Raw genomic sequence first — 16,267 nt, 5'->3', positions numbered from 1 at the left:
TTCTCTCAAGTTGCCCTTGAAATATTTATCAAAATTATCTGCCCTTGAAATACATTTTTAGATAACAAAAATGTTAGTCGAAAGTTACAGAAAATTGGAAATTGATCATTTTCGAAAAAATAAGATATTTTTAAGATTTTAATATTTGTAAAATTTTCAATTTCATATTTTCTATAAGGTTTTTAAGTTAATTTTTTGTCATATTTGGTCGTTATTAAACTTAAAAATTCAATTACATATGTATGTTTGAAAAAACTAAACTCAAAAAATTAAAAATTTATAAAACTACTGGGGTTATTCCAAAAATGGTAACCATTACGATCACAGGCTCTCAAACATTTTAGCTATTAAATTTATATACATACAATCTCACAATTCCTTGGCACAATGAAATCGAAATTCTAACCAAAAAAATGTCTATAAATTATGTTTTTCGTAGGAAATGACAAAAATTAAGTACATAATTACATATATTTTATAAAAATTATTTAAAAAAAAACTGCAAGATTTTATTGTTAGACAATATGTTAAATAAATTAGTTTTCAAAATTGTATAGCTAAAATTTGTATGTTTTTAAAAACACTACCCAAACCCTAATTAGACAAAGTTATATAGTTACATGTGTATATAGATATTATTTTAACCTCCGCTACCAAAAAAAAACCCCCTCCCCCTCCCCCGTCAACACCTAGTTAACCCTCCTTTTGTTCCGCCCAACTCGCTTCAAAGCATCCACATAGAGACATTTAAGCCAGTTTTTGCCACATTTTCGAATATGTTTCATCAATTTCCAGACCAAATCTGAAATATCAATACTCGGCGTTGGATAGTGGCAATGGTGTTGTGGAGCGTAGTCCACGCGAACGTGCTCAACGAGAGCGCGCCTTCACTGCGCTACAGGATTGGGTACAAAATTCGAATGGACGCTACGAGATAATCGCACATTTGGATGAGATTGGCTCACGGCATGGCAAGAATTGGTTTCTCGTAACCGATGCGACGGTGAGTTTCACTGGGTTCATGTAAAGCTTTTTTTCATATTTCTCTCTCTCTCTCTCTCTCTCTCTCTCTCCTTCCACAGGTGCGCACGGATCGTCTGCTGACGTTGCTGCCACTCCCACCGGACTGCGTCGCGTTCGAGGACTTGCCTGCAAACGAGAATCCGAAGCCAATGCTAATGGAGTTGCTCGGCTCACTGCATCATCCATATATTTATCCGATTTTGGATTTGGGTTTTCTGCAGTTGGGCTCAAGCAATTTTGCCTGTCTGGTGACGCCATTCAATTCGCGCGGCAGCTTAAAGGATTTAATTTATAGGGTAAACCACAAAGCAATTCCATTTACTGCATTTTGTTTACATTGTAGCTGAATGGCAGTTGTTTGCGTGTGTACACACTTACCTACATACGCATATGTATATACATGCATACATACATATGTACATACATATGTACGTGTGCACATATGTCGCTATGTACGCAACTGCATGCAAATGCCATTGGCCTCAAGTGTACTTTCGTTTATTTTTGTCCGCTTTAGAGCAATTATTTTCATTGTATACCTTTTTCACTGTTTTCTTTTTGCTTTCATTTTTTCTCAAATCTACTTCAATTGCATACATCTCCAGGCGCAATGGAACGAACCGTGGGCACGCAAATATACACGGAAACCCAACGGTTTGCCTGTCTCCCAAGTGCAGCGGCTGGGTCGACAAATCTTAGAGGCATTGCTGTTTCTGAAAGAGCGCGGCTTCCCACTGCACGGCCATTTGCATAGCGGAAATGTGATTCTACAAAATGGCGCCGCCAGGTAGGTACACTTCACCGAATGAATTAATTGCGCTCACATGGGTACTTTCTCATAACTATGCACATATTTGTATGTATGTACATATGTAACATTGTATGTGGGGCATTCCATACCAAAATGGACGGGGCTCACACTTCATGTGTTTCATTTGTTTCAAATTTTTAGGGTTGATGGACAAACATAAATAATAAATAAATATGAAAGTTGAGCTTGATTCATAAATTTTTAAAAACTTTACTGCACAATCAATATTCTCTATGAAAAGGAAAATGAAAAAAAAAATATTCGTGAAAAATTTTTCACATTCAAACATTTTTAGAAAAAAAAAAAAGTTTTTGAAAATATGCCATCTCAAAAAAAATTAAAGAAATCACAATGGTAGCTCTTTGTATTGCGCAATGATTAAGTATAGAATTACGGGGTGCACTCCACAATAATTTGAATTATGAATTTTTTTACACCGAAGTTGAGTACAAATTTGCCAATTTTTTTTTAATTTTTTTGAGTATGCAGTTTTGTAGGCCATTAAATTTTTAGTAAGTAGTATTGCAAGTTTTAAGCGATTGCAAAACTGGCGTTAATTTTTTTTTTCTTTGAGAACGGTTTTGCGCATTTTCTTTCATAAGAAAAAAGTGCAAAAAGCCGTCAGCATAAAAAATATTAAAAATCTACGCAATTTTACAGTAGCTTATACTAAACTTTAATGGGCTACAAAACTGCATACTCAAAAAAATTCTAACAAAAAATTCAAAAATTTGTAAATTTGTCACTTTACTCAACTTCGGATAAAACAAAAAAATTCATAACTCAAATTATTGTGGAGTGCACCCCGTAATACTATACTTAAATATTGCGCAATACTCATAGCTACCATTGTGATTTTTTTCAATTTTTTTTTAGATGGGATATTTTCAAAAACTAACTTTTTTTATCAAAAAATTTGTACCTGAAAAATTTTTCCAGAAAAAAAATTAAAAAAAAAAAATTTATTTTCATATAGAATTTTGATGTGTGTTGATTTTTTCCTCGCCCCGTTCTATTTGGAAAACTATTAAAGTATTGCGGAATTTTTGCAAAGAAAAATAATTCAAAGTAACAAGGCTGTGAAATATTATTTGTGAAATAAGTACTACAGATTAGTGAGTGTGGAAAATTTACAAACAATAAAATGTACCCGAAACAGTCAGTAAACTTACCCAATAAAATTTTTTTTATAGCATTTAAGCATCTAACTGCTATTTTAAATGTAAGTTCGTTGTATCTTATTTCAAATATTTCTTTGTTCAATTAATAATGACAAAGAACCTTTTTAATTAAGCGTTTTTCTCTTTGACGTGTTCTAATGTGCAGCGTACTGAGAATCCTTTCATCTAATTAATAGTTAGGTTTGATTAGTAGGGCGTGTATGGAATGTTCCTTACATTCACTCGGAGACAGAATTGTCTATTGTGTGAGCCCTCATCAAGCGCGTGTCGAGAGGAAACACGTACCTAAAACCGAGAGAAGAGCTAAGTATTTTCAAGTCATTTTTGTACTGAACCAATTACTATCCCTAACGAAGACGAGGAGATCCAAAAGTTCCACCTTGACTATCTCGCTCAGACTGTAGAAGAAGCGTTAATACAAGTGCTTGAGGCACTTTGACTATATACCTGGAAAGGGATCATTTGACACTTTCTCATCCGAACTACTTCTACAGAGAGTACTTGTTGGTAATAGTCATCGTTAAGGCATTGGCGTTATAGCACAGTGTCCTATGTTGACACCGGTAAGGACTCCTAAAGCAGACCGATTGAGGTCAGTACGTCCTTCATCTATTTCTTACTAAGCCACGGCCATAATAATCTTGTGATCTCACAGTCTTCCGTCATTTGTCGCGGCCACGGCGTATTCATAAATTTTGCTAACGCAATCACTAAACGGTGGTAATACGGAGCAATCCTCTTCTTCTATTGGCATCTCTAAGCCATGTCAGCCGACTAATTCCCTCCCAATATTGCTATGTCCGGGGACTGCAATCGTTCGGCAGACGAAAGGACTGGTTTATTTGTAGGTCCTTCGAGTAGACCAGCTCCGGTTCCTTGTTCCAGCTTTGAACCATCATTGTAGATGGATATATCTCCCTCTCCCGCACCACCTAAGGGCTAAATTTTAGTGGAATATGTGATAAAAATATGAAACAAATCGGATCATAAATACAGGTTTTCCAGATATCTCGACTCCTGCTTTACCTATCGGGTACAATTCTTGTGGAGTTATTCCATTTCATTTAAGTAATACAGTATATTTTGCTTAGCTGCCCAACTTTCTTGTGCACTTAACCGAAAAAAGCACTTAAGCGAATTTTCTTTACATTCTTTAGGCATTGAAATGACAAAAAATGTATGCCATTTAAAAAAATGCCATGTGGAAATGAACTTAATGACTATTTTTTTTAATGTAATGACACGATTATTTTTTAATGCCCAACTTTGTCATTTGTCATTTTTGCCATTTAATGCCTAGTGGAAATCCAACCGGATAAACCGGTTTTACTTTACATATTTTCTGTATAGTAACACTTAGTGTTAGTAAAAAATTATGACCAAAATTACTATAGGAGTATTCTCTGAATCTTTCAATGCCCTTGCACGGTGCATGGTTTGCAAACCTGTCCCATACGAAAACCGGTTTTTACCGTGCAATCTGTGCACCATGCAAGGGCTTTGCAAGATTTAGAGAATACCCCTAATATGTCTGCTATAAATAGATATAGCTTGTATTTTAAAATCAATAAGGCAAAATAAGTCCGAAGCATTTCGAATAAAAAGCAAAATACAGAGAACAATTAGTGAAAAATTCACTTTTAATGTGGTCTACCAATCTTTCCAAGATTAGATCGTTAAAACAACAAAAATATTCAAAATAACCGGTTGAAACCAGTTTTTCATAAACCAAGTGAAACATCCTAACATATACACTCACATATAGTAATTTAAAGTACAAAAGCGCGTATCGTGGTTCTGCAAAAACTCGTAACTGACATTTGTGCCAAAAAAGATATTTGCTCATCGGAAGCTCCCGGCATCAAGCCCTTATCCATTCAAACTTAAATATCGGTACTTAGACATAATAAGGAGGGATGATTAGGGGTAAAAGAGAGAACGGTTTCTAAATAAAACATGTTTTACTTACTCTTATAAAATTTGGGCAATCCTCACATACGCGGTTTTGTACTTTAAACGACGATATGTACGTAAATATTCTAGCATGCATTAGCTCAGTCTAATGTTGACACTCAGTCTAATGTTGACAAGCACCCGGTTACCTAAACATTGGAACACTTCTGCCTTCTAAGTGTGTCATAAAACTAGGTTAAGTTCCGACAACCAAGAAGCAAAAACAAAAACAAAAACAAAAACATAACCAGATGAAAACTACATGTAATTGCATGCATAACTATGAATATGCAATTGAATTTAATTTGTGCTGTTTTTTTATCCATAATCTCTTTTTTGTTTTCCTATGAGCGTTGTAGCAACATTTTACCACTTTGCAATTAAAATAAATTTAAAGCTAAGTAAAAAAAAAAAAAAAATTATCAACCATTGCATATTCATAAAAGCACTGAACACCGTAAATTGGATAACAAGCGGTCGTTTGTCGGTCATAAATGGTTTAGAGGACTCATTTTTTACATTTACTCTGCAGCTATTCAATTAGAGGAGTCAAAGGAAATATCAGGATTTAATAAATATAAAATTAATTGCGATTTTCTCTTTTTGCAACTGTAGGTATTCACTTGTATCATAATACATATTTTCACAATAATAGGCTTGCCTTTGAAGTTTTCAATTTTTGTTGGAAAAATAGGTGAAACAGATTAATTCACTCAAACCAATCTTTTTGCAAAAATCCGGGATCCTTATTGCTGCTTTCAACTCGTCTTGGTCGAGTGAAGAGACCTGAGATTCGAATCGCATTCCTGCCGGCCAGCATCTCTTTTTTCTTTTATTTCTCTTGAAAAAAACAGAGTGCAATGGGTTATACTCGTTCTTCTGGGTATGCAGTTACAGTTGCACGGCTATACTCAATCCCGGCGTCCTCGTTCACGCACTCTGGGTCGCGTGAGCTACCCATGTGCGAGATGCGGTAACCAATCCGAATAGGTCACTCCCACTTATTCGGTTTAAGGTCTCACTGAAGCCTGCAACGTCTGTTAGCCATGAGGTGCAGCTGCAAGCGGACGGCTGTATTTACCCGCTGTAAACAAAACTCGACTTGTTCACTAGAAAATGATTTATCCTCTCTCTCTCTACAACCATGGTAAAGGGTGTTGATATTTTACAAATATAGTTCAAAACTTTACGGAAAGGTTGTTAAAGTACTCCTCTGCAGAAAACTTCACATCAACCTCAAATTTAGGCTTTCAGATAATAGACACATGCGGAGGTAGACGTCATTTAGAAATTACTGCTGATTTGCGCCATCGAAGAGGAAGATAAGAAGCTAGGAGGCACACTGCCGCACTTGCTTGGAGGGCAATGAGGTGGAATTATTCTCTTTCACTTAAGCCTTTGCCAGGCTGCGGCCTAAGCATTTTGCCAGCTCCGAGGTGCTTTCCAGAACTGGAATCTACTGGCTGTCAAACTTCGATCTTGGCAGCACAGTTCACTAAAACTCAGCAGTTAACATGCGTAGTGATATCGGCCATAGAGATATATATAAAAATTAGCCCTATTTGTGGAAACCAGTGTTGGCACTAATCGATTGATTTTTTAATCAATTAGTTAATTCGATTAAATTCAATCTGATTACAGTCAATCATGATTAATTTTAATCTGATTAAACAGTTAATCGTAATCGCGATTAAAAAAATAATAATAATTCTTAATCATTAACTCTTAATTTGATTAAGTAGGTTTGGTGATTAATTAATTTATGCTTGAATTTTCCTGCGCACACAAAGCCAGTTAATCGGGTATGGCTAAGTCGGATTTCCTTATCAATCTAGGAAATTTGGTGTGCATTTTCATTAAGATCTATACCAATATATATTTTAGAAACTATGTTTTAATATCCCTCTGCACATGTGCGCGAAAAAGTATAAAGATAAAAATTGAGATAGAGGAAAACAGAATAACATAAATGCAATTAGAACGAACAGGTATAGAGGTAGGGATCTAAATAGAAAAAAGACAAAAAATATAACCTTAAGCAAAAGCAGATGTATGTATGTATGTATATTGGTTATGAGACATAATAGATGTGGAACGTAAGTTTCACTTCTCCAGTGTGGCCCAGGCGCACTTACTTTTTTTTCAAAATTTAGTGTTTGATGCGTAAGATAGATTATGCGAAACTACATCGATATTTCGTCTTTCCTAAACAATTTCAAAAAATGAAATTGGCACCTTTTCACGTTTAGGTAACGATATGTTTCCCTAGAGGACTCTATGAATGTAGTTATGTACTTATGTTGTATCCATAAGCATTTTATTACACTCGCTTTCTTTTCAAGGTAATCCTTTGAACTTTTTACTTTACCGACAATTAGGCAGATATTTGAAATGCATTGGTGTATTTTTCGTACGAATGTATGTGCACATATATGTGTGTACTTACATATGTATGTACCGCATACGGTTATTTTCGGACTTGTTGATTTGAATGAAAATAAAAAGTATTGCAGAATAAAAATTTCGGTTCGAAAATTGAGCAAAAGTTATACACATTTATACTCGAGTATAATTTAGCTTGCATTCATGGCAATCAGTGTTGCCAGAACTTTTTGGGCCGACCGGCTAGATTGGCAAAAAAAAGCGGCTAAAAACGGCTAAAATGTTTTAGTGAAAATCCATATGCTTTATTTAAATAAATCGCAAGAAACGAAAGACTAATTAACACCATTAATTTATATCGAGTGTATATTCCTCATCATCAAATGAATCACTATTGTATATATCACCTGAATTCATTAATTTTAAGAGATCGTCATCTACAGTAAAATTATGGCAGCATTTTTCTTCACGTTTTAAACCGTATCTTATATATAAAATAGCGTTTAACGTTTTAACACACATTGGATTTCTTTGCTTAGTTTTTTATTATATTCATTGAACTAAATATTCGCTCTACTTCTGCATTACTTATAGGCAAAACAAGAAAACTAAAAACTAGGTTGCAAAGGTCAGCAAAAGGGTTTTCTCCTAGGGCATTTCGAAATTGATAAACTTCGGCCCAAAAATTTACAGTTGAGTCTAAATTACTCCAGGTATGTAACGTTAACCGTTGCTATTGCATCTCTATGGATGTTATTTCGTCGGCGTTATATTTGTGTTTTTGTTGCTGTAGTTGAACGTATACTTTTGGTTTAATTACTCTTAATACATTTCCAACCGAAAAAAGTCAATTTTTTTTAGTGTGGCAATATTTGTAGGGAGGCGTTGGCGTAATTCCTTTATTAAAGTGATAATAAAATAGCGACCATTTTCTCGAATTATTTTCTCGGCTTCGTGGTCAAAAGCGTTTGTGCTTACTTTTGTTTTTAAATATTCTTCAAAACTGTGATAAAACTGAGGAAATGGAGCAAGGTATGGTTCCAACGGGGAGCATATAGGATCAAATGTGTCCGCGCTAATAACCACTAGGGAGCATAGATGCGAAAGTAAAACATTGAGTTCATTAAAAATCTTCATTAGGTCTGCATTATTGCTTTCGAACAACTTGTTTACTTTTTGCACCTGAAAATTAGGCAAATAGTAAAATCGGCTAAAAACGGCTAACTTTTTTTTACAAACCGGCTAACAAATCGGCTGCCGGCTAGATCGAATTTTCTCCGGCTGGTTGCTGTCAAAACCGGCTAAATCTAGCCGGAAAACGGCTAAAATGGCAACGCTGATGGCAATACCGCTGTGCGAATACATATATGCATGCACTTGTATGCATAAAGGACCACTTCAAATGTTGCAGCGCAGCAAAGAAAATGCTTTAGCCCATTTCAATTTCTTTATACACATTTGTGAATTCAATTTACAAGTATGTAATGCAATATATACAAGTGCGTGTATATATGCATGTTTGTGCATACATACATACATATGTGCATTAGGGTGCACCAAACTCCACACAAAATAAAATCGGTGCTGTTTTTCCATCGAAGTTATAAAATGTATTATATTTTAAGGCCTGGCCTTCGAAAAAATATTTCGGAGTAAATTAGGATTAACGTGAGCTAGAACCATTTGAAAATAACTCCAAAGATCCAGTTTTTATAAATGAAATTAAAAATATATAAAATTTCGAAAAAATCTCGCCAGATAATAGAAGATTGTAAGCTTAAAAGGTACGTATGTATAAAAATGTTTAAAAATTTTATGAGCGAAATCAAAATAGTGAGATTTTTGTGGGTATTTTCAAAGCGGTCTAGTTCACGTAAATCATAACATTTTTCCAAAGTATTTTAGCGGAAGTCTTGAAATGTAATAAACTGTATTATCCTGGTGGAAAGCCGCGAAACTGTTTTAGTGAGGCACCCTAATATACATCCTTTGAAAAGCATTGCAAAGGTTATGAAGGCAAAGTTGCTATGTTTTGTCGTTATTTAAAATTTTTATTTCGCTTTCAAAAGACAACTGGACGTATGAGTAGTGCAAGACGTACTTCTGTACATAAATATGTACGTAAGGAAAAACATACTTACGTAAATACTACAATTTGCAAAGCTATATTTTAAATTTAATATGATTAAGAAATATGTATTATTTCTTAAGTAAATTAAATAACTAAATTTTTTATTCCTTTTAGACTATCCGGCCTCGAGAACGGCCTATTGGGCCTTAGTTCCCGCATTAACGCTGTTATGTGGTCGCGTTCAACAACGGAAATCGAAAATGTCGATATCATCTGCTTCGGTCATTTGTTATACGAAATGTGCACCGGTACAGAAATGACCACACCCAAACCGTCCATGCGGGTGCTCGAAATGGAATTGGAGCATTTCCCACAGGTGAGTTTAATAAAAAATACTTATTTATGTATGTAGGTTGCTACGGTTTAGGTAAAAGTATGCCAAAAATTAATTTATCAATACACTTTTACAAATATAAATGAATTAAAGTTTTGAATATATGTATGAATGTACGATACATTAGTCCGTACCACCTTACAGGTTCGCCGTACACCTTTGAGTCTAAAGTATTTTTGCAAGGTAATTTCGTGAACAAAAAATTTGTTTTCGGCCGAACCTCTTCTTCTTCTTCTTCTTTTTTGGCGCTGTAACCGCCTAAGCGATTTTGGCCGAGTTCAGCAAAGCACGCCAGTCGTTTCTCCTCTGTGCCAACTGACGCCAATTGGAAACGCCAAGTGAAGCCAAGTCCTTCTCCACCTGATCTTTCCATCGCAGTGGGGGCCTCCCTCTTCCTCTGCTACCACCAGCGGGTTCCGAGTTGAATACTTTCAGAGCTGGAGCGTCGGTGTCCATTCGAACGACATGACCAAGCCAGCGGAGCCGCTGTATTTTAATTCGCTGCACTATGTCCATATCGTTGTAAAGCTCATACAGCTCATCGTTCCATCGTCTGCGGCACTCGCCGTCGCCAACGCGTAAAGGACCGTAAATCTTCCGCAAAATCTTTCTCTCAAACACCCCAAGAGCCGCCTCATCGGATGTTGTCATTGTCCATGCTTCTGCGCCATATACCAGCACGGGCCGCCGAACCTAGGTCCGCTTTATTACGTTTATCGGTCATACCAGTATTTCTATCAGAATAATCGAAATACTTGCTTTGAAAACTTTACTTTACTGAAATTAGGATGGTAGGTTAATGTGATTTGAACTGAGATTCGGGGGTAGGTATTTACTAGAACGGGGTACTTGAGGTCAATGATAAAAAACAACTTTGAGGTCAAACCGTAAATGCCGAAGATACAATGAAAAATTTTAAAAGCCGACTCCTTCGCCAGAGGGCACTATGGCTGAAATAAGCACTTTCTGCGTTAAAAAATCGGGTTTATTCGATATTCGAAAAATCGAGATTTCAAAAAAACGCCTATAGATATGCAAAAAAAAAAATGGTGGAAACCTGTTTGGAAAAACCGAGTCAATCTCCCTATTTGCAACAAAGACAGATTGTTGTATTTCAACCCGGCCTTGAGCTCAAAAAACTAATATAATCTTCAATTAACGGCCAAATACAAATAAACAATGGAAAAATAAAACATAAAATTTAGAAAATATCGGCAAAAAACGGTTGATTTCAGACTTTTGTTTGAAGTCAAAAAAAATTAAATCATATAAGATTAGCAGTGGCGGATCCAGCGGGGGGTTTTGGGGGTTAAACTACGTGTTAGTCAGTGGCGGACACACGGGGGGTGTGTAGTAGTTTAACCCCCAAAGCCCCCTCCCCCCCTCCCCGCTGGATCCGCCACTAAAGATTAGTATTAATTGGCCAACAAGCGTAGTATTTAAAAATGTTAAATTGATAAATTTTTTAACCGAAATTTCGAAAAGAACTATTATTTTCGATCCGTGAAAGAAAGTAGTTGATTTCAATGAAAGCCCACAAAAATTATTTAGTTATTAGTGCTTTCTTGGCGTAAAGTATAATGTATTTTGGAATGAATTTCCATTTGTTCCTAAAAAATTCAGTTCAGTTTTCGATAAACCATTTTGACTCCAAACCACATTTTACAAGGGACGGCGCAAATTCGTTCTTTATTGCAAAAAAACTTGCAGAACTTTCTTTCTCAAAAATATTGCAGAAAGTTAATCATAATTTCTTGGTGATTTCTTAATAGTTTATTCCATTTAATCACTTTCTCAATGCCTTCCAATCTCTTTTATAGATCTTAGATGTACTTGGCCTAATATTCGAACCGCCCAGCGGTGTGTGTCCCTCCGTCGAGGATTTAGTTTTATGTGATCTCTTCAGAAGCATCGATTTACGTGAATTACGTGGCCCCTGCTTTAATGTAAGTATCCCCAGGTTTAATACTCAGAAATAGAGCAATCAAGTAATAAAGCCTAATGGAATTACTTTCAATTGCATTGCACGACAAATAATATGGCATGCAGACTATCAAGCCAAGTCTCAGCAGATCCACACTAAATTTATTGTATGCTGTAAAGAAACGACAATGTGCATCACTTGGCAGCTCATTCAGCGAAATGAGCTCACCGAGTACACCGCCATCTACACCACGCGACGGTCGACGCGGGTAAGTATTCACGAAAGTCAGCACACACACACACTCACACAAGCATACACAAACCAAGTTGTACATAAATATATAAAACAGCATTAAAAATCGTCCGTTAGACATCAAATTTCATTATTAATATATTATAGAATGAAAATAAAAAAAAAGATTAGGCAACAGAAAATAAAAAAAAATGTCATCTCACGTCATCAATCGCTCATCGCATCTCTCATCTTAGCTCACGCAACCACTTACATACATTCATATTCTTCTGCATTTTTTAGTGTTTCTAACATTTTTAAACGAAAAAAAAACTTTGTAAAATCATTGTTAGTTGTACCCTATTCTCTCATACTTATTTTTGCTCTACTCATCACTTCTCTTTTTTCTAACTTTTTCATTCAATACTTAGTGGTTCATCACTTTCAGTAAAATTCATTTGTGTGAGTGTAGCTATCGCCACCATTTGTATAACTCTTTATCAGCAGCATACGCTTCATCATAAAAGAAAAAATTGCATTATCATTTCAGCATATCCATTTTTGTTTATTTACTGTCAGTCAATGTGTTTTTCCATTATTTTTTTGGTGTTTACGAATTTAATCAGCATACATAAAACTGTGTTGTGGTGTCCCTAGCAAACAAAGTGTCGGCAACAAATGTTGTTTTTTTTTTTGTAAGAGTATATGTGGGTTTCTGGAGAACACGCGCTCGTAATCCTGGTTACCCTTGCTGCCACAGCACTTAATTTAAAAAAAAAGAAAAAAAACTGTATCAACACTGTATGTGTGTTCACAGCAAACACGTTGGTAATCGCTTTCGGCCACGCCAGTTGCGCATTTTAAATTAGGAAGCCAAACTGCAATTTATTTTAGCGGAAGGATAATGTTTTGATTAAATTTGGGTCACGCTGAATATTTATAGAATAATTAATTCAAATAAAAAATTATGATAAGCATAATAAACTTTAGTGAGTATACGCACGGAACATGGACTCCCTTTATAACGTATAGTTAAGCAGTTGAAATAAGTGATTTATTTTTGTAAAGGCCAGTATGCAGCTCTCAAGAAAACGGTCTAGAAAAAATTTGCCGAAATTCACAATAAAATAAAAATTGTTTACCTTGGTCCTTAAATTGCCACACCCTCACACTCTCGCGGATTCTGGCAGAAATATTGTTAAGGAAAGGATATAATAATAAAATCTTCATTTGGTTAATCTAGGTCCTAAAACTTCCAGGCCGCACAGTGTCGCCTAAGTGGACAAAAATCGAAAAATTCGTTGCCTACAATGTCAACGGTTTTGGTATTTTTGTAAAGGTAATTTATCCACTAAGAAGAATTGAATAGAAATTTCCCTATAAAATAAATTATATTCGGCCAGGAAGCCACTAAAGTCGGCAAATTCAATACTAAGAATTTTAAAAGGAGCATAGCCATGCGTAAGGCCTTTCACGGAAGGAAAGGTCAAAAATACATTCTTTGAAATAAAATGTTGGTTTAACGTTTTCCATTTCCATATAGATAATATATAGATAATAGAGAGCTACAGGATTAAAAGTTCTGGAATATAATTAAACACAGGGTGTCCCTGCGGTATTCCAGAAAAACAATTTTTTTAATCAAAATTTCGAAGAATGGTAAATTTTAATGGAATGGATAAAAAATATATGAAAAAATATGCTGTTTTTCATTATTTTATTACATAGTGCGGGTTTTTAGCTTTCTAAAGAATAAATAAAAACCTGCTCATTTTTTGCACTTTTTGAAGTAATGCGTTTTGTGCTGATGCATAAAATCATTTTTTTATTATTTTCAGTGCCATCAGATCTGCACGATTTGTTCTATTTCCAAAAATAAAGTGTGGCATTAAAAAGCTTGACCTGTAGACAATAAATATTTTTTTTTAAGAGTTGCCACCTGTTGAAAAATTAAATCCAAATTTTTTAATGAGTTAAGTGAATTATAAAAAGATTGGTATCAATCGAAATGTGTATGAAAATGGTTTATTTCTTAACTACATGTAGAGGGTTGCCACCTGTAAAAAAAATCAAATTCCATTGGAATTAGGCTATTGAAATAGATAGGTATCACCACATGGGAGTCAGACGAAAGAGGTTTAAGAAGGTTTTGGCTTGCAAATATTACGAAGAGGGTTGCCACCTGTTTGTAAAGTCAAATTTAGTTTAACTAAAATAATAATTGTGTCAAACCAAAGATTTACGACATCGTATTTGTTATTTTATTACAAATACATACATTGTCAATTCATTTTAAATTTCTGGACTTTTAAATTAACTCAGGAATCTTTTTACTCTTCACTTATTTCTTGCTAAATATGTCCTTTGTCTGTTACCCATATTAATATATACATTTCAGTTACCTTATTCCCTTAATTAAAGTGAATTTGATTTTTTAAACATGTGGCAACCCTTCTACGTGTCGTTTAAAAGTAAAGCATTTTCAAAACCATTTCAATTGATACCCAAATTGTAATATCTAGTTTATTTAATAGTAATAATAATAATAGATTGGCGCTTACACATATGTCAGTGTTTGGCCGAGCTTCTCCTCCGATTTGTGGCGTGCGCCTTGATGTTGTCACACAAAGCGGAGGGACCTACAGTTTTACGCCGACTCCGAATGGCGATTGTATTTTTATGAGAAGCTGTTTTTCATGGCATAGTTTATTAAACTTATTAAATAATTTTATTAAAATTTGTAACAAGTGGCAACCCGTTTCAAAAAAATAAAAATTTATTGCACATCTACAGGTCAGGCCCTATTATTTGACACCTCACTTTTGTAAATAGAACGAACTACATACATATATGTACACACCTATGTAAATGCTACAAGAACCCAAATTGGCAACTTCAAACTGCATTTACAGTGAAAGTATGAAAGTTATCCAAAAACAAATTGCATTTTTGAATTAAGCGTCCTCAATTTTACTAAGAGTCGAATTTTCATTTAAATCCGTTCATAATTCTATTTTTGCCCACATTTCATATGGAAGGGAAGCACTGTGCGCCGGGTTTATCACCTAAAGCTAAACTTTTCCCAAACAAACATTACTGTATGAGTATTCTACCGGCATCCGCAATGAAATTTTTCCTTTTTGCAAAAGCACTTTTTTCGACAAAAGCAAATACAGCATTGAAAACAAGTAAAAATTGTATTTCCTTATGTCGCCACTTTGTTTGTTGTTCGACATTTCAACATTCATAACTTTTTTTTAAATATATTTTCTTAACATTTGACTTAAATTCAACTACTAAACACCAATTTAGTTTTGAAAATGTTCAAAAGCGAGCATGTTTAATGTACTCTTATATGTTACTAAGATTTAATAAAAAGTTTTTCATTACTAAATGTTTGTTATGACTAGTCGATTTTGCTTAAAAACTATTAAAACCCCCGAACACTTAGCAATTGTGTAACTACTTAATAATAATTTTTGTATTAAATCATTTAATAAATTTCAATACTTTTTACTAAATCTAACCCCAATCATGCGCAATTATTTATTTATGATTATACATTAGGGTGGTCCTTAAAAATATCAACATCTAAATTTTGCTCTACGTATCAAATAAAGATATCCACAAAAATTGCAAAATTTTTTAATAAATTTTTAGGGGTCTCTATAATGATTTACAAAAAAATTTAATAGCAAAAATTCGACCATTTTTGAGTTAACATATAACAAATTTGGCATATTCATTTTTAAAACTTATTTATAATTTTATTATTTATATATTTTAAGTAGTGACCTCCAAGTATTTTTTTTTTTACTTTTGAAATTTTCGTGGTTGACTTTATTTTGTATTTTTGTATTTGCTATTAAATAAAATATAAACATCAATTACTAAATACTTAATTTTGAGAATTTTTACTTAGCACAGTGGCTCAATAAAGAAATCGGACAATGTCCGCCTTCTCTTTTGAGCCAATATACCATTTTAATTACGTTTTCATACCTTTAATTCTTTGTTGAAGTTTCGTCATATTTTCACATTTTATAATTAATTCGAATACTTATATGTTACGAAAAAATATATACTATATACATACAGTGATCTACCTGCGCCCTATGAAGTCTTTCGTATGTACTAACATTTTTAGCAATGCATACAAATAAACCAAAACCAAAACTACAATAACCTCTACTGCTACTAGTTGTACCACTACTACTAAATACTAAGTACCAATGGATGCAAAAAATTACTAAATTGCCTATTTTGCGGTTTTGTTTATCACAATCAAAAAAAAAAA

General features: G+C 34.3%; 1 protein-coding gene across 1 annotated transcript in view; it reads left to right on the top strand.

Annotated features, from left to right (window-relative positions):
• LOC118740634 overlaps positions 1-16,267 on the top strand; it is a 136,430-nt gene that overhangs the window by 116,603 nt on the left and 3,560 nt on the right. The window contains 6 exon segments of the mRNA XM_036472237.1: positions 796-1,003; positions 1,083-1,319; positions 1,629-1,810; positions 9,596-9,797; positions 11,636-11,761; positions 11,865-12,007. Of these exon segments, the coding sequence (XP_036328130.1) occupies positions 796-1,003; positions 1,083-1,319; positions 1,629-1,810; positions 9,596-9,797; positions 11,636-11,761; positions 11,865-12,007 (1,098 nt within the window).

The sequence above is a fragment of the Rhagoletis pomonella genome, unplaced genomic scaffold, assembly GCF_013731165.1.
Source record: "Rhagoletis pomonella isolate Grant_MI unplaced genomic scaffold, Rhpom_1.0 Rhpom_scaffold_00006, whole genome shotgun sequence".
NCBI classification, from domain to species: Eukaryota; Metazoa; Arthropoda; class Insecta; order Diptera; family Tephritidae; genus Rhagoletis; species Rhagoletis pomonella.
Note: the sequence above shows the minus strand (reverse complement) of the source record. Positions and strands in the feature narration are given on the sequence as shown.